The sequence below is a fragment of the Poecilia reticulata genome, linkage group LG4 (assembly GCF_000633615.1).
Source record: "Poecilia reticulata strain Guanapo linkage group LG4, Guppy_female_1.0+MT, whole genome shotgun sequence".
Classification (NCBI taxonomy): domain Eukaryota; kingdom Metazoa; phylum Chordata; class Actinopteri; order Cyprinodontiformes; family Poeciliidae; genus Poecilia; species Poecilia reticulata.
In genome coordinates this window covers 29,274,373-29,299,781 of record NC_024334.1, presented here as the reverse complement: position 1 = coordinate 29,299,781, position 25,409 = coordinate 29,274,373, and the positions used below count along the sequence as shown (strand labels likewise).

Here is a 25,409-nt window from a genome sequence, read left to right as displayed (position 1 = left end):
GACTATATTACCCCAACTGGATTATCTCGAGCCTTAGAGATGGACGACAGACTGCTGTACATATCAGTGTTGGCCAGACTGGAGAAGAGGTCATCCAGGGCATCAGGTTTACTCTTCTCCTCCTCTGCAGACTTTGCACTCTGTCCCTCCTTCTCATAGACTCCTTCCCTCTCCTTTTCGTCTGAATGTTCTTTCTGCTGATTGCTGACAGCAGCTGGCTCATCCTCCTTCAGCTCCTTGGGCAGGTCGTCACTGAAGAGGTCAAGCTCTGCCGTGGAGCCGGCCGATCCATTGACCATGACCGGAGAGCTGTCCTCCAGCGCTCTCTTCCAGCTGAGCTGTGCCGTCACTGACCTCTCTTCCACGCGAAGGTCTTGTACTTTCTGCTGAACCTAAAGAAAGTAAGAAGAAAAAAACATTTGCATGGTGATCCTATATATCCTATGTTCAGTGGAAGCACATAGAAATGAAAAAAAAAGACATAGTCAGATAAGTAAATGTCATGTAGCTATGAGTTCCATCCAGGTCTGCAACAAATTATTATTTTAGTAAATATCCTATCGATTATTCTGATGATTAATCACATTTAAAAAATATCCCCATTCTGCACGTTTTCTATTTTACTACTTAAGCCTTTTTAACTGAGTTGACCTGACAAACTTGAGTGAAGGAGTCCCGCACAGATTCCTGCAGAGGGGTGAGTTGCTCCTGAGCAGCTTGGACTATCTCCTGCAGCTTCCGGCTCTCTTCCTGCAGGGCCAGAAGCTCCTCTCGTGCCTGAACCAGATCCTCCTCGTACTGACAGATCTTCTGTTCCTGCTCCTCGTGCTCAGACTGCAGCGACGAGATCTGGAAAGATGCAAGTGTATGTGAAGCTGCACAGGGTCTCAGATATTTATGGTTTCAAAGAAGAATGTTTCTATTAAAATGTATCAGGATCACCAAACTTTTAGTTATGATGATTTACAAACTGTGAAACGTACAAGTTGTGTCTCTTGGCTGGTCTGCTGGCGAATGAGGCTGAGCTGCTCCTCCAAGGTGTTCTTCTGTTGGTCGAGCTCATCTAAAGCCTCCTGGACCTTCTGACGCTGAGACTGCAGCCGCTGAAGCTCCTCGGTCTCCTTCGCCACTTCATCTTGAAGGTCCTGACACCCGAGCAGAGATCAAAAATTTAATTGGTGCAGCTCTTCTGCAAAAAATATTTTACTGATGGAATTAGGATAGTGAGCAACAGACCAACACAAAGCAATGCACAATTGTTAAGTGGAAGAAAAACGATGCATGTTTTTTTTAAGCTGTTACAAACAAAAGTTGTAAAAATAAAAATATATATTTTTTATTGAGACCTGTTTACTCTGAGAACAGAGCTACAAGGGAATATTTTAGACCAGAGCTGTCCAAACGTTTGTGTCTCATGGACCAAAATAATCTCTCTCCAAAAATATATTTATAGTTTTTTGAAAAATCACAAAAAAGAGTCCTTCTTATGTGCTCAATATAACTAAACATGCAAAAAAAAAAAAAAAAAAAGTAATCAGATTTTACGTGTTAGTCCATGTTGAGCCAAATCTTCTGTAGGCAAAGAATAACATCTAAAAACCCTTCCTAAATGTGGCCAAATGTAATAAAATCAAATAAAAATAGATTTTGGGTGCAGCAAAGTCAGCTTCTGAATAAAAGTGAGTGGAAAAATGTGGACCTACTTACCGATAAAAGAAAATGCTTTGTGTTGTGCCCAATATTTTATTCTGTACTAAATTTTCATTTAAAAAAAATCTCTGCAGCAAACACCATTCTTGAATTGCAGTCAGTGATCACAAAAAATAGGACAGAAATTAAGTCCTGGGGTTACAAATGTTCTTACACACCGTTTAGATCAAAGAAAGTTTATGTGTTAGAATGGCCCAGTCAAAGTCCAGACCCACATCTAATTTCAACACTGTGGCAGTAAGATATACTGAAAATAGTTTTTGTTGATGTAGAAAGGTTCACAGGGTATGATTAGCTTTCCATGTTGATGTATATCTAAGTCCACTACAGTGTTGCACTTAGATTATGAGAAGCTACAACTATAAGCCTCTGCTGTTCTGTGTTAAACTTTCATTACAGTAAAAACAGCAAAATGCAGCTAAAAAAAGTCTAACTGCTTCAGCGTGAGACTCCCTTGAGATCCACCCTCGCTGCCTCAATACTGAATTTTTAAAAGTAGAGCAGCCTAGCCCTTTAAGAAGACAAGTCCCAAAATAGAGACAATCTCTGGGGCTCAGGGTCTGGACACACCTTCAGGAGGACGATAACCTGATTCACTCAAAACAACATTACAGGAATTTCAGAGGAAGCATCTCAGACTGCAGAGATCATTTACTCATTTAAATTAAATTTTAAAAAGTACCTGAATTGTGCTAAAAGGGCAAAATCATGCTTCCAACACCAGCTAAACATCAGTAAATGCCAGCACCAAATGTTTTTATTTGCTTAAAAATTATTTTACCCAAAACGCAGGAAACCAGTAAAGGTCCAACCTTACCTGTACTTCATCTGTTCGCTGTCGGATAGCCTCCTCCTTCTCTTTGATTTCCTCTTCCACAGTGACCTTCTCTCTGGGCGTCCAGCAGAGGAGACAGAAGTGGTTAGCCACAGAGGACAGACAGGTTAAACTCTGCAGCCCCACCCCGCCTAGCCACAGCCAGGTGTCTGCTGAGGCTGCTGCGCCCCGTTTCTCAAACACTGCCACCTCGGTTCCCTGAACTACCATGATCCCGTCCCCGAATCACAACTTCACGGAACAAAGAGCTGCAAAAAAAAACCCAGAGCGAAAGCAGCTGTGTGGGGAGATGCGTCGGATCGAATATTTCCAGGAGGCACGGTGCTGTAATCGCAGCGAGAGAAAGTGTTTTAGAGAAAGTGAGCATGTGTTTGGACAGTGAAATGTGTGGGAAGTGATGAGCGAGAAGCAGATGGCTGCATGAGGACGGAAGAAGGCGGAGAGAGAGGAGAGATGAGTCACGAGGAGCTGAGATACAGCATCTATCATTTGTGCTTCCCTCATCCATTTTAGGTTGCCATTTCTACTAGCAGGAGAAATCAGAGGTGGGTGTCGTGTTGTCAGAAAGTTCGGGTCCTTTTCTACAAATTTGATTTGCTTTTTATGGTACTTACAGATCAATATGGGTATTTTTAAAGCAGAAAGCTTGAAAAGAATCAGCACAATGATGATGAACACTAAAAAGAATCACTACAAAAGAACTAGTTTGAATTTACTGCACATAACCTTCCCTTTTCCTCTCTTCTTCTCAAGTTATTATCCCTCCTTACCTGAGAAATCCCTGCCTCACTGTCCCGCTGCTGGCCTCTGGTCTAATGTCTCCTGACACTTTGCACTTTTTACTGTGACAACAAAGATTTCATTTAAATATGTGGAAAGCAACAGCGAGCACAACTTCTGTACATAAATTAAAGAGGTCTGAGATTGTAAAATGTTGCTGGTAACAACCACATTAATATTTTTAACAAACTTAAATGATATATCGGCATGGACACATAGTATCAATTTAGCCAACAACATCTGCATGCAGCAGATTTACTCAACTTACTTATTCATTTGAAAGAAAACTATGAAGTTTTTTTTGCCTTTTGGCTCCATCTAGTAAAACAACATAACAGGTTAGAGTTTGGAAAATCAAAAGTTATATGTCAAAATGAAAATATCAGTATTTACACCAGTGTACTTGTTTAAACTTGTTTTAAAACTTTTGTTCTTCAGCAAACAGACGGAAAAAAAATCTTTCCATATTTAATTATATTTTCCCCCATACTAATCCAGTCCTGGAAAATGATTAAAGAAGATTCCATTTTTAAAGATTTTAAGACAGTGTATGTCTTGAAAATTGCACTTTTTTTGTAAAGTGCCTTGAGATTACATTTGTTGTGAATTGGCGCTACATAAACAGCTAGATGGTGTGTAATAACAGGAAGAAAATTAAGATTTGCTATGTTCTGTGAAGACCACACACAGAAATCAGTTTTACTTGTAGGTGCCTTATTTAAAAATACATTAATCTGAAGCCAGTAGACTCTGCTGTCTGTCTTCAATGCCAGCTAAAAATACATTTCAAACGCAGCAACTATTTTCACATTTTGCCACACATCAAAACACAAACTATCTGCTAATATTTCAGCTGTACAACTCGTCCTTTCTTACCATTTTCTTTCATTTTGACGGTCATCTTCATTTTGAAGAGCGGGTTGCAGCCAACATCTGAAGCAGCTGCAAAACTGCAACATCTCTCCAGGTCCCTAGTTTTGATCTGATGATCTAAATCTGATCTCTGGCTTGGTTTCAACTTTCATGTATGAATGAATACCTTGAACAGCTGCTACAAGTGTACTGCTAAGACCGTCTGTACATAAAAAATATAGGTGGACTGAACAGTTTCTCACTTCTCACTCTCAACTTTCATGCCTGGGGAACTTGAATTCTCTTTTCCATTTAAAACAAAACAACAGATGCAGCCAGCAACCGAAACAAAGTGTGTTCTAGAAATACGATTCATGCAAACACAAACAAAGCATCAACTGCTTCAGCTGCAAACGAAAAGTTTCTTTTATAATAAGTAACAGAATAAAATATATCCTTTTATCATCCCACCTTTGGGAAATTCAAGTGCACCAGCAGCAAGTTACAGGTAAACAGAAAAAAATGCAATAAAAGACTGTACAGCAAGACCAGATTTACAACATAAGGAAAATAACACTGTACAGTTATGAAAAATAACATATTCAGATCTAAAGAAATATACAACTGAGCAGGGCTTTTTAAAAAAAATAAATAAATTGAATGTGTGTACATTTGTGCACAGAAAGTATCAACCGACCACTTTACAAGAAGTGAAAAAAAATACTGTGCAAATATCAAGTGGGTTGTGCAAATAACAGCAAGAATGTTCTTTGAAATGAGGAACTATGCAAATCCAGCCAGAGGAAGGTGAATTCCTAGATTTCTCTGCCGTTTCTCACTCTACATGTCCTCCCTTGCAATCAAAAGGCAACTAGATTATTTAGTTTTAAAACCAAATGTTGAACTTTGCAACTCCAAAAACCCCAATACTTATTTATTTCCACTGATTAACAAAAAGTGTCCGGACCGATTAAAGGATTTTTGTCACGCATTAAACTCTAAATCCATTGCAAAATTTAGCTCACAAATTCAAATTCAAACTTTAACTTGTACAAACCAGCTTAGCAGTTTGACGGAAACATCGCATCCTGCTGGTGAACTGAGGATAAAACTATTCAAGAGATTTATTATTATAGCCCTGAGGCTTTAACAGTAATTATGTAACAAAATGAAAATGGACATCACCAAAATATTTTTCCTGTGATTCACAAAAGAAATGTTTTTGTCTTTTTTCCTAGATAAAAATCTGATAACATTTGACAGAAACATTTCTACTGGGACTGTTGATAAGCATCTGATATGCAGTTGTGTCTACATTTATTAGCTTTCCACAGAAGGGCTTAAAACAACTCAATCCTTTACTGCAGCAACATGAGCTCCCACTTTTCAGAAAAAATCTCTAATTACCTCAAACCTTTAATGCAAGTAGATTTATTCATTTTCAAACATTAGTACTCTTGTAAACTGTTGGTACTACTTAGTAATCAGTTTGAAATACATATAATTGAAGCATTTTTTAATGTATTCTTTACTTTTAAGTTGATAAGAGCATCTATGAACTTTTTTTAAACGTCTTTTTTTTTTTAAGCAATAATGTTTTTTTTTTTTCTATTTCTCCATAGCAGCGCCACATCCGTCACTATTATGTGTTCAACAAGAAGGTCCACCGGATCTCTTTAATGTAAATATCAGGATGATGCCTTACCTTTGTAATTCAACAATCTCGTTGCTGAGGGTGTCGAGCTCCTTAATGGCAGAGAAGTCAGCTGCCAGGTTCGCAATGTTCTGAAAAACACAAACACCATCAAAAAATGTGCATAGGTTTACCTACACACAGTAAGGAAGGACTCTTTAAATGCCAGAAAGAGCAACCACTTTATTGATGGAAGAAGATGGGACACAAAAAACATTTTAAAGTTAAGAAACAACATCACGATGCAAAGATGGAAAGAACTATATGAATAGTTGATGACAAAAACTCGTAAGAAACTATTGAAGTTACAGATAAACTTTGGTTCAGAGAACAATGTGTTGAGAGCACTTAAGGTGGGAGGAGAATATCCTACACTTTCATGGATAAAGTTAAACATGAGTATTTAACTTTATCCATGATTAGTGGATGTTTTCATCCATTTTTCTTGCCTTTATGTGTTCAATAGTAATCTGCATCCAAACAGCCATTTGAAACAAACATGTTTGGGCACAATACTTGGTAAAAAGAAGAGGAAATGTCTTCTGTTTATTCAAAAAAATATATATATTACTGTCTTTCATAGTAGTCTAAAAAGCTCATCTGAAAAATACATTTCTGTAAATCAATAAAAAAAAAACTCTGTATTTGTTTCTAATAGTATTAACAGACTTGAGTGAACCTGTGGGCCTCACCTGCTTGCTGTTTTGTCTGTCAGACGGAGGAATCATTTCCGGAGAGAGAGTCTGTGGAGGGTCCAGGCCTTTAGTCAGCTTCAGGTTGATCAGATAAAGCGCCAAGGCAAACTGTTCACGAGTCAGCTTTCCCATGTCTCCAATGTCACAAAGCTCCCTGGGAGCAAGAGCACATGAGTTACGCAAGAGGCCAACGATTTCCACCTCAGGCAATAACTACTTTTAATGATCCGGCAGATCCATCATGTTCTGCCATTATGGAAACCGATAGGACACGGCAGGATGGATGGTCACCAGCCGTGTGAGGGTGAAAATCAATGATGTCACTGGGCTTATGTAAAAACAGAAATGTGCCACCAGGATGTAGTTACCCTCTAAAGATCCTTTGTTGGGTAAAATTACAGCTAAAACAATGTTTGTGAATTAGATTAATAACTTTTCGTACACTGATTGATTAAACTAATGTTCTTCTATTTTAATCTAATTATCAATAACACTACATTTCTATTTCCATAATGGAAAGAAATTAACAAATCGGTGGATAGAAATTGGCTGAAATCTTGTCTGAATACAACTGTGTGTTGTTAGCATCTCTGCTTACCAGATTCGTGCGAGCGTGGCAGACGGCAGCCCAGTTTTGAGAAAAATATCTCTGACTTCTGCTCCAGATACCAAGCCGTCCATGTCGCCATCCGTCTTGCTGAACAGTTCATCGTACTTGGCTTTCTCTGCCGCCGATACAACCCACTGCGTAGGCAACAAAAGCGTCACTTTTCGCTCCAGAAAAGCAAAAGCACACCACAGACGAATGACCGTGCGACCGAGCCAACAAATATTCACTCACCTTCCCACTCTTTTTACTCTTCGTCTTTTGAAAAACACATTGAGCGAGCCAGTTTGAGATCATTTTAATTGAGTTGCTCAAGTTTTTTTTGTTAGTAAAAGAAAAAACAAAAGCAAAAGCTTTTCAGGCACTGCGTGCACAGGAGAGACGGAGGCTGTACTCACAGGGGCGGCTGCTGGTGTTGGGGCAGGAGCTGGCGCGGGTTTGGGAGGGTGGGGAAGGGTCTTCGAGCCGGTATGGGAGGAGCGACTGTCTTTCACAGAGGGAGGTGAGGGTAACAGGGGCATCACGGGTGCCGCCGCGGGTTTTTTCCTCTTAGAGGGTGGAACTAAAGGAGGCGGTAGGGACATGGGAACGGACTCGCCTTCTAGAGCTCTATAAACCAGAAACATGGCCTGGGAAAGAGTAGCAAAGAAAACACAAAAATTAATCAGAAACTACATTTACCTAGCAGTGACTTAATCTTTGCATTTCTTCCATGCACACTGATTATGTTCCATTCAACTCTACAACCTGTAAACTGACGTTCATAGACATTAACAGAACAATTTTGCAAAGAAAAATTGGCGGAAATGTTATTTTCTAGCCATGTAGAGACATCCCATAAAAGAGATTTGATTGGAGTGGTTCTACAAAACAGTGATTTAGAAGATGTAAAAAAAAATGTAGAGAAGTTTGTTGTAACATGACAAATGTAAAAATAAATAAAGATTCAAGGCATAAATACAGTTTTTCAAGTCAGCATTTCAGTACCGGTGTAAGTGTTCTTTATTATTATTACTACTATCTTTATTATTAGTCTTACCACAGAAAATTCATCTCTATCCAACATGCCATCTCTATCGAGGTCACTGAGCTCCCACACCTTCAACACACAAAGACAACATTACTCAGCTTTTTAAAAATCTTATGAAACATGTTAACCTACCACTGACTCATTTCTGGTTCCTAAATCAACATTGGTAACACCACTAACTATATCATTGATGTGTTAGTCCATTTGAAAATATTTATTACAACATTTTCGATAATTTAGCATTAAAATAATTGCAGACAATTTGTGCATCATATATTAACATCTTTTTACTTGAGGTAAGAAATTTACACTTAATTAAACACAGCAGTTTAAAAAGATGAGGCATGGGTGTGACAACTTTTGTTGCAAAAAACTGATGAAGCATTTAACTGTGACCACGCCTTCTTTTCCAGAGGCCTCACAGTGTTTCATGAAGAAAGTACGACAAGAACAAGTCTATGAAGAAAAATAACTGAACTACTGAAACGTACTGCCTATCATTGGAAAGTAAGACAAGGAGGAAATACAGTTAAATTTATATCTACAATTGAAGAAAATAAGCATTGGAATTCCTTTTCTGTTTTTAATACCAGAACCGAAACTATTAAATGTTTCCAAACAAACAAAAAAAAACTACAGTGCATTTTCAGACATAAGAAAATAAAACTTTCAAAGTTTTAAAGTGGTCCTTACCCTGCCCAGGATGTCCACAGGCAGCTTGGAGTTGAGCAGAACCGGTTTAACCTTGTCTCCTGACAGCATCCCTCCAACTGGACCCAAACTCTCAAAAATGGCGTCAAACTTCATCTTCTCCTCTGGCTAGAGAATAAAAAAAGAAACAGAAGTTCAATGATTTCACCATAAAAACTCATACTTAGGCAGTATTTACATAAGGATTAATGACTAAACTGGAATTAAACAGGAAATAATATTTCTGCTACTCACAGCAAGTTCAAACAATTAAAACTGGCCTTGAAAAAAAGTTGATTTAATCTACCTGATTTTTTTATTTTACATACTCTCACAATAAAAGATTACAAACCTCTCAGAAATAAAACCAGTGTTCCCCATTTTGTAAAGAACAAATAAAAAGAAAACCTTCGCACCTTAACAACCCAGGGTGCATCAGCAGCCACTCCTCTTGCCAACTGCGGGCTGCTTGTATCATGCTGCAGGTGTAGAGAAGCAATACATGTTAATATTCAACATTTGTATTAATGCTACTAAAAAAAAATGTTAAAGCTTAATTATAATTCAAAGCAGCAAACTTACAAATTTGGGTGGAGGAACAGCCACATTAAGACTCTTAAGCGCCACCTCCAGGCCATTCTGAGCACAAGCAACCAGCCGCAGCGCTATGAAGAATTGCTGAGGGGAGAAGAGGCAGAGTCATGGATGCCATACTAAAGCACATTATAACACATAAACATATACTTTGTCACCTCTTTAGATTTGCTACCTGTTAAATATACCTCTAACCAAAATCTTAACATGTTTGATTCTCCAAATAGGCAAATTTGTCTCATAACAGGGGAGGATGCAGCCTTTGAGGGTCTTTTTAACCCTTCTCAGTCAGATTATGTCATGTGGTCACTGTGTTACAGTCAGCATTAGAAAAGGACTAAATCTGGGTCGAGGATGCAGCCTGGTCAGATTAATTGCGTCATCAACTTGACCGTTTTACCCGCATCCTCCAGATTTAAAAGTGACTGACTTATTGCGTCAAACTTGCGACAGAATGTTGTGACAGGTCTTCCTTGCAGAGCCTAACAAATGTCAGTGACATCCATGTGAATATCAGACTCAAAATAAAATGAAAGTCGGATTCAGGCACAGACTGACTTTTGATCAGTTGATTAAAAGCCTTTTTGGGTTAAAAGCAGTTTTAAAAACATTTGTAAATGTTTTTTAATTTTAATTAACATTTAATTTCTCATCTCATTTCATCTCTGTTTATTTGCTGTCTCACTCCTTTTCCTTCTTTGTATTTTAAAGCCCTTCTTAAAATAGTGTGAATATCAGTACATCTTCCCCTGATTTTAAGATTTTTTTTGAGGAGTGCCACTTTGTCGCACAACAAAAATATCCGACATCAATATCTTTTAAAAATGCTTGACTTATTGAATGCAATTAAATTAGTTTTGTTGTGAATCTTTAACACATCCAACACTTTCATCACCAAAAAAAAATCCCATTCTTGTATTATTAATTTTATTCAACATAAATTGCAATAATAATTCACGTAATTAAATAGCTGTTAAGTCATTAGATGATTAAAAGTGTTAGTAGTTTTGAGCAGGTTTGATGTTATTTCAGTGGCTCATGAAAGAGCAGAAAATGTATTGTTGTATAGTACAGTGGTAATTTTGTGGTTAATTTATTTGCAATTTCATCACTGACTAGAGATTAAATGACTGGATTTTTCTGTGAAAATTCAAACCACAAACAAAATAGTCAAAAAAAAAAAAAAAGGAGATGGAAAGAAATTCACAAACACACCCGAAGGGGGCATAAGAGGTTTCCATGCAACTCCACTGCTGTTTTTACCTGTTTGTTAAGGAAACCCTTTCTTTCAATGTCTGCCAAATCCCAAATCTACAGAGACATTAAGAGATTACAAATTAATTTTAAACGTTAAACCAAGACAGATGTGATGTTTCTGATCCATTTGCAGCCTTCACTCCTCACCTTCCCCAGAACCATGTCAGCCAAGCCCGACTGCTTCAGGAAAAGAGCCGCATCTGCTGCCGCCACCCGCCCGCTCCCAGTGGGATCCACCTGAACAACACATGAGCATGCTCACAACGTTCCAAACAGGAACAGCAATAAGCAAGATATCAGCAGAAATGTGCTAATTTATCTAAGAGTTATATTATTTTATGATATGAACAGATTCAGAGCAATCCTTTTGCATAAAGAGAGGGTGGAATAATGAAGAAATAAACTGGGAGAGTCACTCTTTGGAAGAAAGGAGCCTTCGACTCACTAAAATCAATACTGATAATAAAATAAAGCTTTTTTTTTTTTTTCCCAGAAGTCTATTAGCGTAGTAGTCTTTTATATAGCTTCCCTCCCTGGTTGGCAGAGAGAAACATTAATAATTCATAAAGATACTTCCTTTGTTGGACACAAAGGCTTGACTCTAAAGGTAGATCAGAGATGACTACAACAACGCTTTATCAGAGCAGCTACAGATAGTTCAGAGTTTAAACAGTAGCACACTCTAGAAATTAATTTCTCCATTTTCAGGAATTTGTTACATCATTCTGAGTGTTGGTAATGAGAAGACATCTGCATTAACATTGGCATAAGAACTGTTTATAACATAATACAACTTAAAAAAAGATACATGGTAAAGAAAATGAAAAAAAAATACAAATAAAAAATATTGATACAATAAAACGCAGTACAAGCTGTTGTTTAAGGGAAGATATTACCTGTCGATAATATTTGTCATAGATGGGATTTCCACTGGAAAGCTGTTAAAAAGAAAAAAAAACCTTGAATCAATTAATTACATCTATACAGGTGTGTTTAGATGCATTAGAATATCATCAAAAAGTTAATTAAGGTCAGTAAGGAAAATTAAAATCTGAAACCCATATTTATACTTATTAAACAGATATATTCATGGAGTAACCCGACTATTTATTTAGCTCAACACAATATTGCCAACCATCAGACTGCATAGCAAAGCCATGAAATGTGAGACATATACTCAACAGATTGAGAGGCACGTAATGCAGGAAATAATTATGCGAATAATATAAGAGACTAAAAACCATTTTAAAAGCTAAATCCTCCCTTTGCTTCAGCTTCATATCTGAAATTTCAAGCAGCTTCAGATCAGCAAGCGTTTCTTCAAGTTGATTTTGAAGATTATGGCTTACAGCGAATGAAAACCCCAAATTCAGTAGATAAAAAGGACATTGCATAAGATCGACAAGACCAGAGCAACGTCTTCCTTCTGAAAAGTAGATCTATGTTCGGTTCACTGATTCTACTTGCATAAACTCCTGCATCATGCATGGAGGGGCAGCAGCTCTACTGAGATGTGAAGGAATCCCACGCTGCGTTAGTGACATCCTTTTCCCTTGTCTGCATTGTTGAGCCTGCTGACTCATCTTCCTCTTGACAATACCCTATAGTTTTCTTTGTGGGGTTTAGGTGAGGGAGGTTTTCTGGTCAATGAAGTACGGCGATACCATGGTCACTAAAGCAGTTACTGGTACAGAGTGGACAACCGCCAAGCCCTGCTGGGAAATGAAATCAGCATCCGTGGAAAACTTTGGACTGAGAAAACATATTGGACCAACACAAGCCAATGACACAGCTCCACAAGTCACTACTGTTTGTGGAACATTCACACCAGAACTGGGCTCTCCACTCGGTCAAATTCGGGGAGTTTTATTTCCAAATAAAATGTAAAATCTAATTCAGTCTAAAAATAGGACTTCAGATCAATGGGCATTTTCTCCTCCTAACCAGGTAAGCAGCAGCTGCTGTTTCTGGTTCAGAAGACGCTTCACCAAAGGACTGACAGTCGTAGTCCATGCCACGGACACGCCTGACTGTGGTGGCTCCTAAAGTGCCGACAATGCAGCTCCCTGCTTGTGAATTTCCACCAGACTCTATAAAGGGTGTTGCCTCATAATCCTTGAAAGGCGCAGTTTTACCTAGCCTACTTAACTCTGCTCAATTCTCATTTCCCTTCATGGCTCCGTGAGGAATTTCTCCCATTTAACTCGATTTCTCAATTTCCAGTAACCTTCATAGCGTTGAACTTGCACATTAAATGTTAGCAATTGGGTAAAATTTAAAACTTTAACAGAGTCCATGCCTCCAGCAATAAATCGTTTCTCAGTAGCAGAGGGTCCAGATCTTCTGTACAAAGCAAAGTGTAGAAAAAGGGACCAGTTTTTACCTTTCTAAGTTTCACCTGTTGCTTGTGCACCTTTTTCTGTTTAAACAAAACTTCTTTTTCTCCCACTCAACTCTCCATTAATCCACTTGAAAAGAGCACTTTATAATCTTAACTTTCCTGTGGAAGGTGTCAAGATCGAAAGTAGTCTTCCCAATACTAAAGCCGGCTATAGCAGGGAATAGAGAAAACACTTCTACATTAAAATCCTTTTCAATTTGTCTCATGTAAATTTGAGAGACTGAATTACACAGAAGCAGCGGAAAAGCAGTTTAACATAAGCGCTACTTTATGATTTAAATCACTAAGAGCAAACCTAGCTTCTGAATATTCAAACTAATTGTGATGCTCTTGTAAAAACTTTGCAAAACTTACTTACTTCCCCTCCTGAATTTTAGCACATAATTTGAAAAGCTTCCCAATAAATAACCTTATTTTTCAACTCAAGCAACCAAATAATACCAGAAACAGAAATAAGAAAAACACTGCTGAATATATAGATTTTAAAAAACTATGTTAAAATGTCTAGTTGAAAATATCCAATCTAACATTAAGCAGTCCCTCATAAATATTTAAGACTGCTGAGGCAAAAGAAAATATCTTTAAGAAACAACAATCCTTATTTGACTTTGCAATTATGAACAATCCACAGCCCCGTGATTTAAGTGTCTTATACAGTGACTCCAGAGAGAACTGCTTTAGTCAGGTTCTTGTCATAATTCCTCGCATGGCATTCAACCCAAAACTCTTCCAGAATTGTGAGTGACAAGAATTAAAAAGACTAACAAAATTAGGAAAAATGACTTTCAAACACAGACAACCAAACAGCTGCCTCTACCCTTAATGCATGTATTTGGCAATAATGTACTAAGGAAGAAACATGTCATCTAGCCACACTTTAAAGGAACAGGCGATTCTTTTTAGCATTTTTTTTTTCACAATCCCGATTTCTGGGAATCAGCTGTTCTTCTTTTTTGGCCAATTAGCCATTTTTCTCTTCATTCTGTCCCTCTCTGCATGTACTTTATGTAGAAAATGGCTTTAGATACTTGACACCATTTACTGTTGTATGGTGCAGACTGATAACATTCAGTGAGGCCGAACAGATGTGTTGCATTTTGCTTTACTGCGATGTTGATGACTTTGATTTGTCTAGAAAGAGCTCTTAAGAATTTCCTGGACGCTCGCATTAAGAGCAACAAGCTCATTTGTCCTTCACTCGAAACTTCTGTAAACACCCGTCTTTCCTCTGACCGCTTCAGTGCTTCACAGGAAACAAATCAGCGTTTCCTCTTTCGTTTAGCTAGGCCTGACAAATGGTCATCGAGAGCTTCAATTCACAGGTGCAGGGAAGAAGGGAAGCAGAAGTGAACAAAATGAGTCGCCTCCATTCAGCTCTCCTACACTGCAAGGCCAACCACTGTGCAAATTTAGCCTCCACTGTACAACTAAAGGACGACAGCAGATATCTGCTCGGGTGTCAATCTTGTAACAGATCCTGGCACAATGAGAGACGTGGAGGGGGTGGAGGAACGCTGAAGGCTGTCATCAGCAGTTATCTGTCAGCTTTTTCAACTGCCTCTGAGATAACCGTTGACACACACACACACACATACATATCTATCCATCTCTCCCCCTCTCACACTAATGCAACTTCTTCTATGGGACGCACAAAATCGTGTGCCAGGAACTGTTGACGGCTGTAACACAGTGATCATTGTACTGGTGACTCTTTAAATCAGCGCTGAAACAAGAAAACGCCTCAATTATCAGAGTCTCTGGAAGTTTTATAAAGTTAAATTTGAGACTTTACAAGACCGACTTGAATGATGGAGAATAATATCCTAATAATTTAATTAATCACACTTGTAATAGTGCTTTTAAGAATGTAATGCTGGTGCTCTTACACTGATGTTTCCTAATTTGACCATCTAAAGTGAAAAAGAAGCTCAAGACAATTTACTGACAACAGATTTTAGCCACCTACAGAAAATGTATAATTTGTTCCATCACAAAGGAGCCAATAGCAAATAAAGTAACAAGAACATTGTCAATTTATTTGCCTAAACACAATAGGACAGTTTGAGAAGTAATATAGTTTTTCAGGCTTGCAAAGAAAACTGTATGTTTGAGATCAATTCAATTTGACATAGCTTACAGCATATATCGCATCCCTCCGACCATAAACACCCTTATTCTTCAGACACAACAACAAATCAGAAAACAAGTTTCAGAAAACAAATGTTGGAAGAACTAATGAATAAACAAATGTACAAGTTTACAATTACAATATTTTTTCAGGGAGGAAAAACTAACATCTTAAGGTCTAAAGAGTGAAGATTGTTTCAGACCTTAAGGCTTTGTAGAAACCCTGATTACTGTATAACTTAGATGGAGTCAAATTTTAACAGCAAAATGCCTCTCTGGTCCATTAGTCTGTTGAAAACTAAAAACAAAGCAACAAACATTAGTGACTGGGATGTACGATTAAAAAAGCAAAAAAAAATTATTTATTTTGATGCCCCCATCATTGTCCTTGGGCTTTAGCATCTTTTAAGTCCATTTAACTGTTCATATATTATAGATAGACAAGTATATATTGAAGGCAAGGTACCTGAAGTACTATAAGCCTAACAAATATTGCTTGTGAGCACATCTTTTCTTTTATGATTTTGCACATTAAAGATGCTGACTACAATTCATCATATTGTGTAACTCCAATTTTAAAAACAACAGTAAACAGACGGGTAATTTTCAGAGTATTAAGTCAAACAATAAGCCAACACTGCCAAACCACCTATCTGTTGTTGCATCCAAAAGTGGCTCAGGTGACAAGCCTGGGACTGCAACCTACTGATCAGACCTGATTGCAGCCTGTTAAATCACTTATTTACGAGCTAAACAAACATCATGACACAAATTGGTAGTTCTTCATTTAACAAGCAACAGGCTGGCCGTTTTGCCTCAGCAGAGAAGGCTAGTAGCTGCTAAGGTTCACTTCCTCTTATGTTTGCAAAGCAGCTCTTAACATTACACATTTATATATTTTCGCCATACTGCTACACCATTGATACAAAATGACCTAACGGGCTAACAGTTAACAGTATTCAACTGGAAAAGGTCACAAGGAAAACACTAATTCAATCTCCCTGTAGCATGTTTACTTCTAATAATAGCCATCTTCAGGCTGGAGATTCAGTCCAACAATATGGGAAACCACACGAACACCGAGGCAGTCCTAAACACTAGATATACAACGTAAAAACTGAAATTTGATCAAGAGAAATGTGACAGCAAAGCGACAATACAGACTGAGCCACAGATGGGCATCACGTATTACCATCACTTTGGCAATGACCGACTAGCCTGCAGCACAAATTATGAGAAATAGCGACAAATGAAACGAAGCCAAGTGACGTTAGCTACACGACGAGTGTGCAGTTTGACAAAGAAGCGTCAGAAAAGCCTAACACTGACACAAAACTAGCGGTTAGCTCAGAGGCTAGCTGGCTAGCTACGCCCTTACGCAGTCCCCAAAGAGATTAGGCAGAAACTTTTCCCAGTCACAGCAGGACTAAACTTCAAAAGCAGCCACCACGGTCGATAAGGACTCACGTTTCTACCCGCCATGTCTAAATAACGCCTCCGAGGTGTTTTCAAGAGAAACAAACATAAGCCGGCGACGTTTGCTGTCGATATATTTGAGTTGTACAGACAGTGTTACCTGAGTAAGAGACAGAGTGGCAGCCATAGTGTTTCTGTTTCCCACTGCTTTCATGCTGCGCTACCTCCAGAAACCAATAGGGGGCGCTGAAAACCTGGAGCAGGACACAAACATGAGGGAATGATGGGAAATCCTATTCATTTTATATTTAAACGTAAAATGTGATTAAAAAACAACAACGGGGCCCTCTATGGGTCATTAAGACGTACTCATTCTCATCTTAGGGAAAACGCCCCGGCCCCAACTTTACACGTCGGATTTGTGAGATGATACGCTAAAACTTGACAAGATTGTACACCACTAAAGGGTCTTTGCAAAAATATGAGGAAGTATGAATTCCCTATTTCAAGAGTTAACAGATTTCTTTAAATTGGGATTAAAAACTTAAGAGTAGCTATACTTCATAATAATATAACTCAAGTAAAAGTAAAAAGTAGTAAAACTACTCTTAAGTAAAATCTACCCCATTATTTACTTAAGTAATTGTATGAATAAATATAAATAATTACTGCCTGCAACTATAGGATACCTTCAGCATTAAAACTAACTAAAATATATGTTAGTATCTGCAATAGGAACATTTGTCATGGATATTCTTGATGTTTTGCAAATTTATGTCAAAACCAGAGTTTATCTAAAGTGAAAAATAGAGCCAAGGACTCCCTCTACTGTGCTTAAGCTGAATAGAATAAAATCTCACTTTCAAAGCTCATATTTCATGGGACTCACTCGAACAAGTTGGTTATGGTATAACCACAGACTGGTATAATCTCCCACAGATCACTTTATTAGTGACATTTTGGTGGTACCAAGTTGGACCCTCTTTTTGTCTTTCAGAACTTCCTATTTTTATGGCATAGAATCAACAACGTGTCAAGCACATTCCTCAGAGGTTGAATAGCTTCACACATTTTCAGATCTGCTGACTTCACATTCATACCACTCTCCCAAAAGGGCTTTACTGGATTAGGATCTAGTAATTGTGGAGGCCGTTAGTACTCATTATCTTGTTCAAGAAACTAGTTTAAGATTAATTACACTTATGTATTACTATCATTTTTCCACAAACGTACGGCAATAGTTCTCCAGGAGCAATCTCTAAACGATATCAGGTGTGGTATATGCGTTTTTCATCTTTTCTCTTTCCTATCTGTCCCTTCGCATTTTAAGGAAATGTCAGCTGTGTCGGCTGCGGCCGGTATCATCAATACCAAAGAAATATACAAAAACGTATCAACGTATCCAAGTTAAAAAAAATTAATTCTCTTAAAAATAAACTATGTCCCTAAAACGATCTGGCATTTGACAAAAGGAGATGATTTTGATCATCCTAACAGACCTAAAACCAGAAAAATTCAGTTTGATTTAAAGGTAAAAAGATTGACCAAACAAAGGCTATATATATATATGGTTTTTTATGCAAATAAATATTGAATTATTTGTAAACTTTCAGTGCAAGTAAATATCATGTTTCAACTTTAAGTGCAGTAAAATTGGTGTTTTAGAGAAATTGTGATCAAAATCCCTCAATTTTCTGCTGCTCTCCATCTTTGTATGTGAGCAGGGCCAAATATTTGACTGACATTAATGACATGTTCTTTTGTGTTTCCCATAAAGGAAATCATGCCACATCATAATTAATAATCACTAGCATTTAGTTGTAGATTATTAATCCAAATTACACATTTTTTAAAATGTATGAAAATTATTTAAAGCAGTTGTCAGGCATGCAGTGATGTCTTCAATTTTGTCAATGCTGTCAGATTAGAGGTTGGATTCCTAAATATTTATTCAATGTGAGGTTATGGTGCTGCGACTGAGTTCAAAACTTACCAGGGGAATCAAATGTGAAAAATATGCTGAATCTTAGTCTTGCGCAGAATGGAAATAAGCTACGTCATTGTAACCCATCAGTTAGCTTTCTCAAAAACACATATTCATGATTTTAAGAAGAGAACAAAAACCCACACTTGTCACAGTTGAAAGCCACAAAACCTTAAATAATCATTATGCCATAACAGCAAGAAGAAAAGAATACGAGATACAAACGTAACATTTAGAGATAAATGCATATGTTTGATTTCTTCAGATTGTTTTTATTATTTGCACAGCAACATAAAATTTGCCCCTCCCCCCCACTTCAATTCTGACCATTAGTACAAAATGTGTGTTTTACAAAAGGAGCATTGTTGGAGCATTGTGTGTGGGACAATGTGCCGGGGTACAGCAGTGCAGATGTACTGAAATCAGACAGGAGGAAACTGGTTAAATCATCTTGGGTACCAGATGATTCACCGCTACAGGAGAGGACCTAATGTACAACTAACGCTTAATTATGATAAACAAGACTACTGAAGGTGCACCAAAGAAAACTGTATTAGGGGCTTCATTGTAAAGCAGCCTATTTAACCAGCCAAAGACAGAAGGCCGATCTGAGCAGGGTGTAAAATACAAAGTCTTACTCCTGATGGTGGTTCCCATTAAACCTTGTTTTAATTTAATATTAAAGCAGGACAGACTGCCTGCGTCAAGATGCAGAACTCAATCCAATCCTTCCAGACTAACATGAATTAGTGTAAAACTTGTACAAAAAAACAAACAACACACAAACCACGAGGTAAACAAAACATCGTCATGGCACCATCCATACAGCAAATATATTTTTCCTGTCAAAGCTTCACATAAACCTAGATTCTCATTAAACAAATTATAGTTTGTACGATTCTGCAGAGAACAACTTGCAGCTTTATAATTACTAATCTCGACATTCGTTCCAGCGGATCACTTCTGTTATTCCAATTTATATAACAATAATCATGTTAATAGTAGCAGTAGTGGCTCATGGAAACAGGAAACACAACAGTAATTGCCCTTATTGACCTATCCCTTTTGTTTTGTAAACAAACAAATTAAACAGTCCGTCCCACCCAGATCCACCCCGAGGTGACGCTCATCAGGGTCTTTCATTTCAGTCTCCGTTCCAACAGCCCACAGACTCAAACAGAGCCGTTCCTGAGTTTATAACTCATCCTTGAGTTGAGAGTCTGTGCCTTCATCTTCTTCCTCTTCCTCCTCTTCTTCTTCTGGTTCCTCTCCCTCTTCCTCCTCTTCTTCCTCTTCCTCATCCTTTTCTTCTTCCTCCTCGTCTTCCTTCACCTCGTCCCTCCTATTCTTGTCCTCTTCCTCTCGCTTCTTCCTCTCCTCCTCCTCCTGGCTTTCCTTCATCTTTCTCTCATCATCCTGCAAATGGAGACAACGTACAATTAAAAAAATAAATTAAATAAAAATCATTCAAAACTGATGAAGTCAGATTCAAAGAGTCTTTGCAGACAGACGGAGAACTGGGAACATACCTTCGTTTTCCCCCAGGTTTCGTTTCCAACTTCCTCTGCCACTTTGGGGTCGTTGGTGATTAGGAAGTTGTCAAAGATGGTCCCAGACTTGACCTTTTCAAAAGAACACCAGTCCGTCAGTCAGTCACTCAGTAAAGATAGAGTATAAATGTTTTATTGACAAAGATCCAGAGGATTTCTTGCTCCGAGCGCAGAACACCTCAAGAAACTTGGATAAGAGCTTCTATTCTCAGTTATTTTTGCTCATTTTCACTGTATAGATTTGATTTGATTTATTTATCTGAGCGTCGTGCACCACAGTATGGTGCTCAGCCTACAAGGCATGTCGAGAACAAGCTTCCCAAACTTTACAAAACATTTACAAAAAATGAAATTCTAGAACCAAAAAGATGTCCTTTTGAGGATACAGAACTCCGTCTTGGCTGCCAAGCTTGTTCAATGAATGATGCCGACGCAATGATCTCTTTATCAAACAGCCAACTTAGCATATGTGCTTCAGACAGTCAAAACAGATTAGAGTTATAAATAGAGTTTTTCTAATTTAGCTGCTGTATTTTTTAAAGTTGACTCAACACCATCAGCAAGACCATCCCACCTGCCACAGGTCCAGTCCAAGCACGCCGATGCTGTCATATTTGTAGATCTCCGGGTCAGCTGTGTACTCTGGATTGTCGATCTCAGGGTGAACCCACTTGCCTTTGTAAGCAGGGTTATCGATCTCTCGGGGTTTCCACTCGCCCTGCACATGCAAAAAACACATTATGGCTCATGTAAAAAAAAAAAAAAAAAAAACAGAAAAACAAATAATAATCTTGGTCAAATGTAAGTGAAAGAGTTTTGTTTGACAGGTATATTTATAACAACACAGCAGTAGGTGAAATCTGTGTAAGAATACCTTGTAGTCAGGATTGGTAATCATAGGCGGCTCCCACTCTCCATCCATCTCATCATCCCAGTCGTCAGGCTTTTTGGCGTCAGGATCTGGGATGTTCTCAGGTTTGTCCCAGTCCTTAAAAAAATGAAGACATGTTAAAACAAGAGAGAATAAAGCATTCACAAAGTTCTCCTCCCCCTGTTACAGCAGACCAACCTCAGGTTTCTTGTCAGCGGGGTCTGGAATCTTCTCCCTGTCGTCCCAGTCCTCTGGCTTTTTGGCGTTGGGGTCCTTGATTTTTTTGGGGGGCAGAAAGTCCCAGTCGTCCTCCAGGTTGCCAGACTCGACCTTCTTGTTGTCGATCTTAACCTCGTAGGTGTTGTCGGGGTTGACGATCAGCGTGTACAAGTGGGTGTACTCATCATCCTGCAAAATAGAGTGAGACGTTATAAACGGGAAGGAGGAGCTCGAAAAACAGGACTTGTAAAAATGACCTCGTTCATTGTTGGGTCAACTAGTCAGAATTGAGAATAATTATTGGTAATCATTCGATTCCCTCCCCACCCCTCCAAAAAATTAATAAATATAAAACTAGATTGTGCAGTTTTCTTTATTAAGTTAGGAGAAAAAACTATGCCATACCTTGCACCTGATATCTTTGTTAATCAAATGGTTTTTGCCTTTGTAGTTGAAGATCACATGAACTTTCTTTGTGCCTGGGCCACAAATATCAGGACCTGAAGGAGGCATGAAGAAAATAAAGTTTTAAGTAACTTAAAGTATGTTAACAAAACTTTGCAAGAGCACTTTAACATGAGTAAATGTTGTAAATGATTAAGGAAGCGTAATCTAACAAAAACTCAAGAGTCCCACCAAACATGATGTTGTAGACGGAGTCTCCATGCATGTCCTCCTGGTTGAGCTCGGAGGGGAACAGCTTGATGTATCCGCCGCCACAGTCAATGCTCTGCTCGTGTTTCACAGTGAACTGGATGACTAGAGGCTGGCCTTTGTTACTGAAGTCATCGAAACGGGCTGACAAAGCATAAAAGCGGGCATCCTGGCTCGTCTGCAGACCTGCGGTAAAAACGGCATCATCACGGCAAAGATCCCGGCTGAGGCAGAATTTAATAGGCCGAACTCGAGTTATTTAGAGCCACTTTCATGATGAGTAACAGAAAAAACACCGGCACTGCTTTATGAGCCGAGAATCATTAAAAGCAGGTTTTTATGCAGAAATATTTTCAGTGGCATGCCGATTAATTATCAAAAGCTGGTATCTGGGTAAATTAAATGAAAAACGAAAATCAGAAATTTGATTATTTGACAAAAACAAACAACATTAAACACAGTGGTGGTTCTGGTATAGGCCCATGTGGTTTTCTGCTCAGGGCGGCATGGCCAAGAGGGCGGCATGAAAAGGCAAAAACAAGCTTACTGTTATGTCCACTCAGCATATAATCTGGTGCTAAATTAAAAAAACTATTTTTGCGTCTTAAGGAGTCTGAACTGCTTCTGACCAACACCAGGTAAATCGTAGGATCTCAACTGATTTGCTATTTACAAAAACATTATTTTCCAAGTGGAAAACCAACACAAAAAATATTTTTAATGATTTACAGAGTGGTCTCAAAATCCAGTCCTCAATAACAGTGTCCTGCAACTCTTAGGTGTCTCTCTGCTTCAGCACACCTGGCTCCAATATCAGCAGATCTCTGTAGAGCTGGACTGAAAGCTAGTGATGCATTTTCACCATTTAATTCAGATGTGAGGGACAAAGGACACATAAAAGTTGAAGGACTCTGGCTCTTGAAGAATGCGATTTGAGACCACTCCTCTACAGGCATTAGGACGACATCAGACTTAGATTAAAGGTATACTTCTATAAAAAACAAAAAATGTCTTACATATTTGTTAAACCCATACCTACATCCCAACAGTATAATACGAGTCAGATAATCTGTGAAGACAAATTAAGCTTCCATGATACAGCAAAGCCTGTCGCAAATGCTCAGGTTAGCTAGCATCGCCGCTGATGATGGAGGATTAATTGTTTTCCTGAAACGGTAAGCTATTTTTCCGCCATTAGCACATGTAGCACTGTGTACACAATGTTGATTGACAGTGATAAGACCATTTTTGTGGCTCCCATTGGTTGTTTTTGACCGGGAGCGGTGAGTTTCTTCAGACAGCAATAGTAGCACTGGTAGAAGGTGGAGGAATTTGATCTTTCACAAATTATTCTTCTCTTCATATACTGTCAGGACAGTGAGTGACAGCATGCTTACCCAACCAGCTAATTGCTGCTAGTTACATGCTTTACTCTATTAAGAGCAGAATGGCTATTTAATATTCTGTGCAAACTGAATTTAGAGGATTTTAATGCTGCGCAGTTGCTTAAGTCAACGTATCAAAATCACAAGAAATAAATGTGGCAAGAAACATTAGTTAAACTGCAATAAACAGTAAGGTAAATTATTTTAGTAAAACAGGAATAACAATTGTTTTTCTGTTTATATAAAATAAGTTATATCTGGGTTAACATTATACATAACTAATATTATGCAGCTGTGATTTTACTCAAGGTTAAAGTGAATCCCACAGCAGCCCAAAGTACTATTCATTCTTCGATTTGTCCATCTCTTGAAATAAATTGGTAAATCATTTGTTTTAGTTCTTTCTGTGGCTGCTATATAATAATGTTTTTTTGTTTTGTTTACTTTTTATTTTTATTGCTGAATGAAGCTAATGAGGGACCAGGTGTGTGGCTCACCCAGTGCCACATTCATACAAGAACCACCACTGCTCACCACTGTTAGATAATCTAAACTCCTTCATTTATTAGTTACATTTACAAGACAACCTCCACATCATTGTGTGTGGTTTTTTTTCCTCCACTCACCTTTATCTTTCTCTGCATCTCCGTAGAACTTCCCTGCAGACAGCACAAACTTGCCATAGTCTGACTTGTGCTTGGATTCCATCCAGCGACTATTGAAGGCATCTGCATAGACAAGATCAGGTTGAGCATTCATTGTGATAAGCATCACACATTGCTAAAAGCACCTGTCCAACTGCTAATGATAACGATGATTAAATCTGTGCAGGTGCATGTTACTGAGGGATGAGGAGGATATAAGAGAATGACCAAGGCAGGGATGTGCTGCAGGGTGGGGGGAGAGCTTCGAAGACAACTGGGGGTAGGAAACAGATGGACTATAGATGAAGGATTGAGGCAGAAGAAGAAGAAGAAGGGGCTCCAAGACTGATCATCTTATAGATTAAATGTCTTTTATCTTTATAGCTAGCAGCTGATGCGTGCAAAATACTGCATTAAAAATATTCAAAAGTATAAAACCCCATTCTATCAATGAAGCTTTTTTTTAATTTAATGCCAAAATAAATGAAAAGTGGACAGAATCGATATTTAGTCAAAACATAATAATAAAATAAAGATAAAACCTTACCGCCATCCTCAAACTGCTCTCGGAAATACACAGAGGACTCGGCCAGGACAGAGGCGGCAGACACGGCCATCAAAATCAGCGACAGCGCTGTCATGGTTACGAGCTAAAAGCACTCCGTCCGGAAAAAAGATAGCAAACTACAAATACACGCCTATGTGGATATTTTAGCTTTTTCTATTCTGTATGTCGGCGGTGCTGGTCCAGTCTTTCTCATACAGTCATGCTACAGTACCGAGCCGCCGAGGAGCACCAGTCTCTCTCCTCTCTGCTCGGAACAGATGTCTGAATCTGATTGGTCGGTGGCTCAAAACCAGTGTTGCGGTATTCAGCCAATCGGAGGAGAGAAAATCTGAACGCTAAGGTTTGTAGCCAATAGGGGAAGACCACGCGTTTGCTTGATACACGCCCCAAGGAGAATGATGCTCCTGGATGAATCACATGGCTGAAGGGGAAAAAAAAGAAAGGTGGAAGAATAGATCTTATTAGTGCCGTAGAACTCCCCACCAGAATAACCAACAAAGATAAACCATAGAAAGATAAACCTGCATGTAAAATCAACGATGTTTTCTATAATGCTTAATTAAACCGTGCATATTCAGAGTTTATAATTAGTTTGGTTTTAAAAGTGAGCATATATTTATGGATATTTTTATCCAATTAAGGAAGACAGTCCTTGCGAATTATTTTAATCCTTGCCTTAAAAATATCTACCAGTGCATGTGTTTCTCCAAAACCAAATGTCAAAAAGACATTGAAAATTATGGATTTTCTCTCTACAGTTTAACAAAGTACAACAAACTCGTGACAATCCCGCTTTGTTCGTTTTTGACATATGAAGCATTAGTTACATTTGAGCTTCAATCTGTGT

General features: G+C 38.4%; 2 protein-coding genes across 7 annotated transcripts in view; both read right to left on the bottom strand.

The window, feature by feature from the left end:
* The window catches only part of eps15 (epidermal growth factor receptor pathway substrate 15), a 28,296-nt gene extending 11,362 nt beyond the window's left edge, over nt 1-16,934 (bottom strand). For 2 of the 6 annotated variants that reach the window (XM_008407887.2, XM_008407883.2), the window contains exons 1-17: nt 16,848-16,934; nt 11,640-11,681; nt 10,891-10,980; nt 10,750-10,797; nt 9,475-9,570; nt 9,309-9,371; nt 8,896-9,021; nt 8,212-8,271; nt 7,571-7,801; nt 7,164-7,309; nt 6,563-6,719; nt 5,883-5,962; nt 3,316-3,387; nt 2,528-2,600; nt 984-1,145; nt 652-849; nt 12-392 (exon numbers count right to left, since the gene is read on the bottom strand). In XM_008407887.2, coding sequence (XP_008406109.1) covers nt 12-392; nt 652-849; nt 984-1,145; nt 2,528-2,600; nt 3,316-3,387; nt 5,883-5,962; nt 6,563-6,719; nt 7,164-7,309; nt 7,571-7,801; nt 8,212-8,271; nt 8,896-9,021; nt 9,309-9,371; nt 9,475-9,570; nt 10,750-10,797; nt 10,891-10,980; nt 11,640-11,681; nt 16,848-16,901 — 2,079 coding nt within the window. In that variant the 5' untranslated portion in view covers nt 16,902-16,934. Of the gene's footprint in view, nt 1-11; nt 393-651; nt 850-983; nt 1,146-2,527; nt 2,601-3,315; nt 3,388-5,882; nt 5,963-6,562; nt 6,720-7,163; nt 7,310-7,570; nt 7,802-8,211; nt 8,272-8,895; nt 9,022-9,308; nt 9,372-9,474; nt 9,571-10,749; nt 10,798-10,890; nt 10,981-11,639; nt 11,682-16,738; nt 16,769-16,847 lie in introns of those variants that run through there. The other 4 variants (XM_008407885.2, XM_008407882.2, XM_008407886.2 and 1 more) reach the window with 4 other exon arrangements.
* Nucleotides 16,935-18,918: 1,984 nt separating this feature from the next.
* On the bottom strand, nt 18,919-24,818 carry calr (calreticulin). The gene is made up of 9 exons (XM_008407891.2): nt 24,542-24,818; nt 23,977-24,078; nt 21,948-22,151; nt 21,717-21,811; nt 21,291-21,500; nt 21,096-21,209; nt 20,796-20,939; nt 20,201-20,293; nt 18,919-20,087 (listed from the first exon to the last, which is right to left on the bottom strand). The coding sequence occupies exons 1-9, from the start codon at nt 24,633-24,635 to the stop codon at nt 19,866-19,868; spliced, it is 1,278 nt and encodes a 425-aa protein (XP_008406113.1). The 5' UTR covers nt 24,636-24,818; the 3' UTR covers nt 18,919-19,865.
* Between the last annotated feature and the right edge of the window lie 591 nt (nt 24,819-25,409).

Coding starts and splice junctions, on each gene's coding strand:
- calr (XM_008407891.2), bottom strand. CDS start 24,635: ATGACAGCGCTGTCGCTGATTTTGATGGCCGTGTCTGCCGCCTCTGTC. Junction 20,294..20,795: donor TTGGACTGGACCTGTGGCAG/GTGGGATGGTCT, acceptor TCTTTTGAAAAG/GTCAAGTCTGGGACCATCTT. Junction 20,088..20,200: donor AAACCTGGGGGAAAACGAAG/GTATGTTCCCAG, acceptor CTCCATTTGCAG/GATGATGAGAGAAAGATGAA.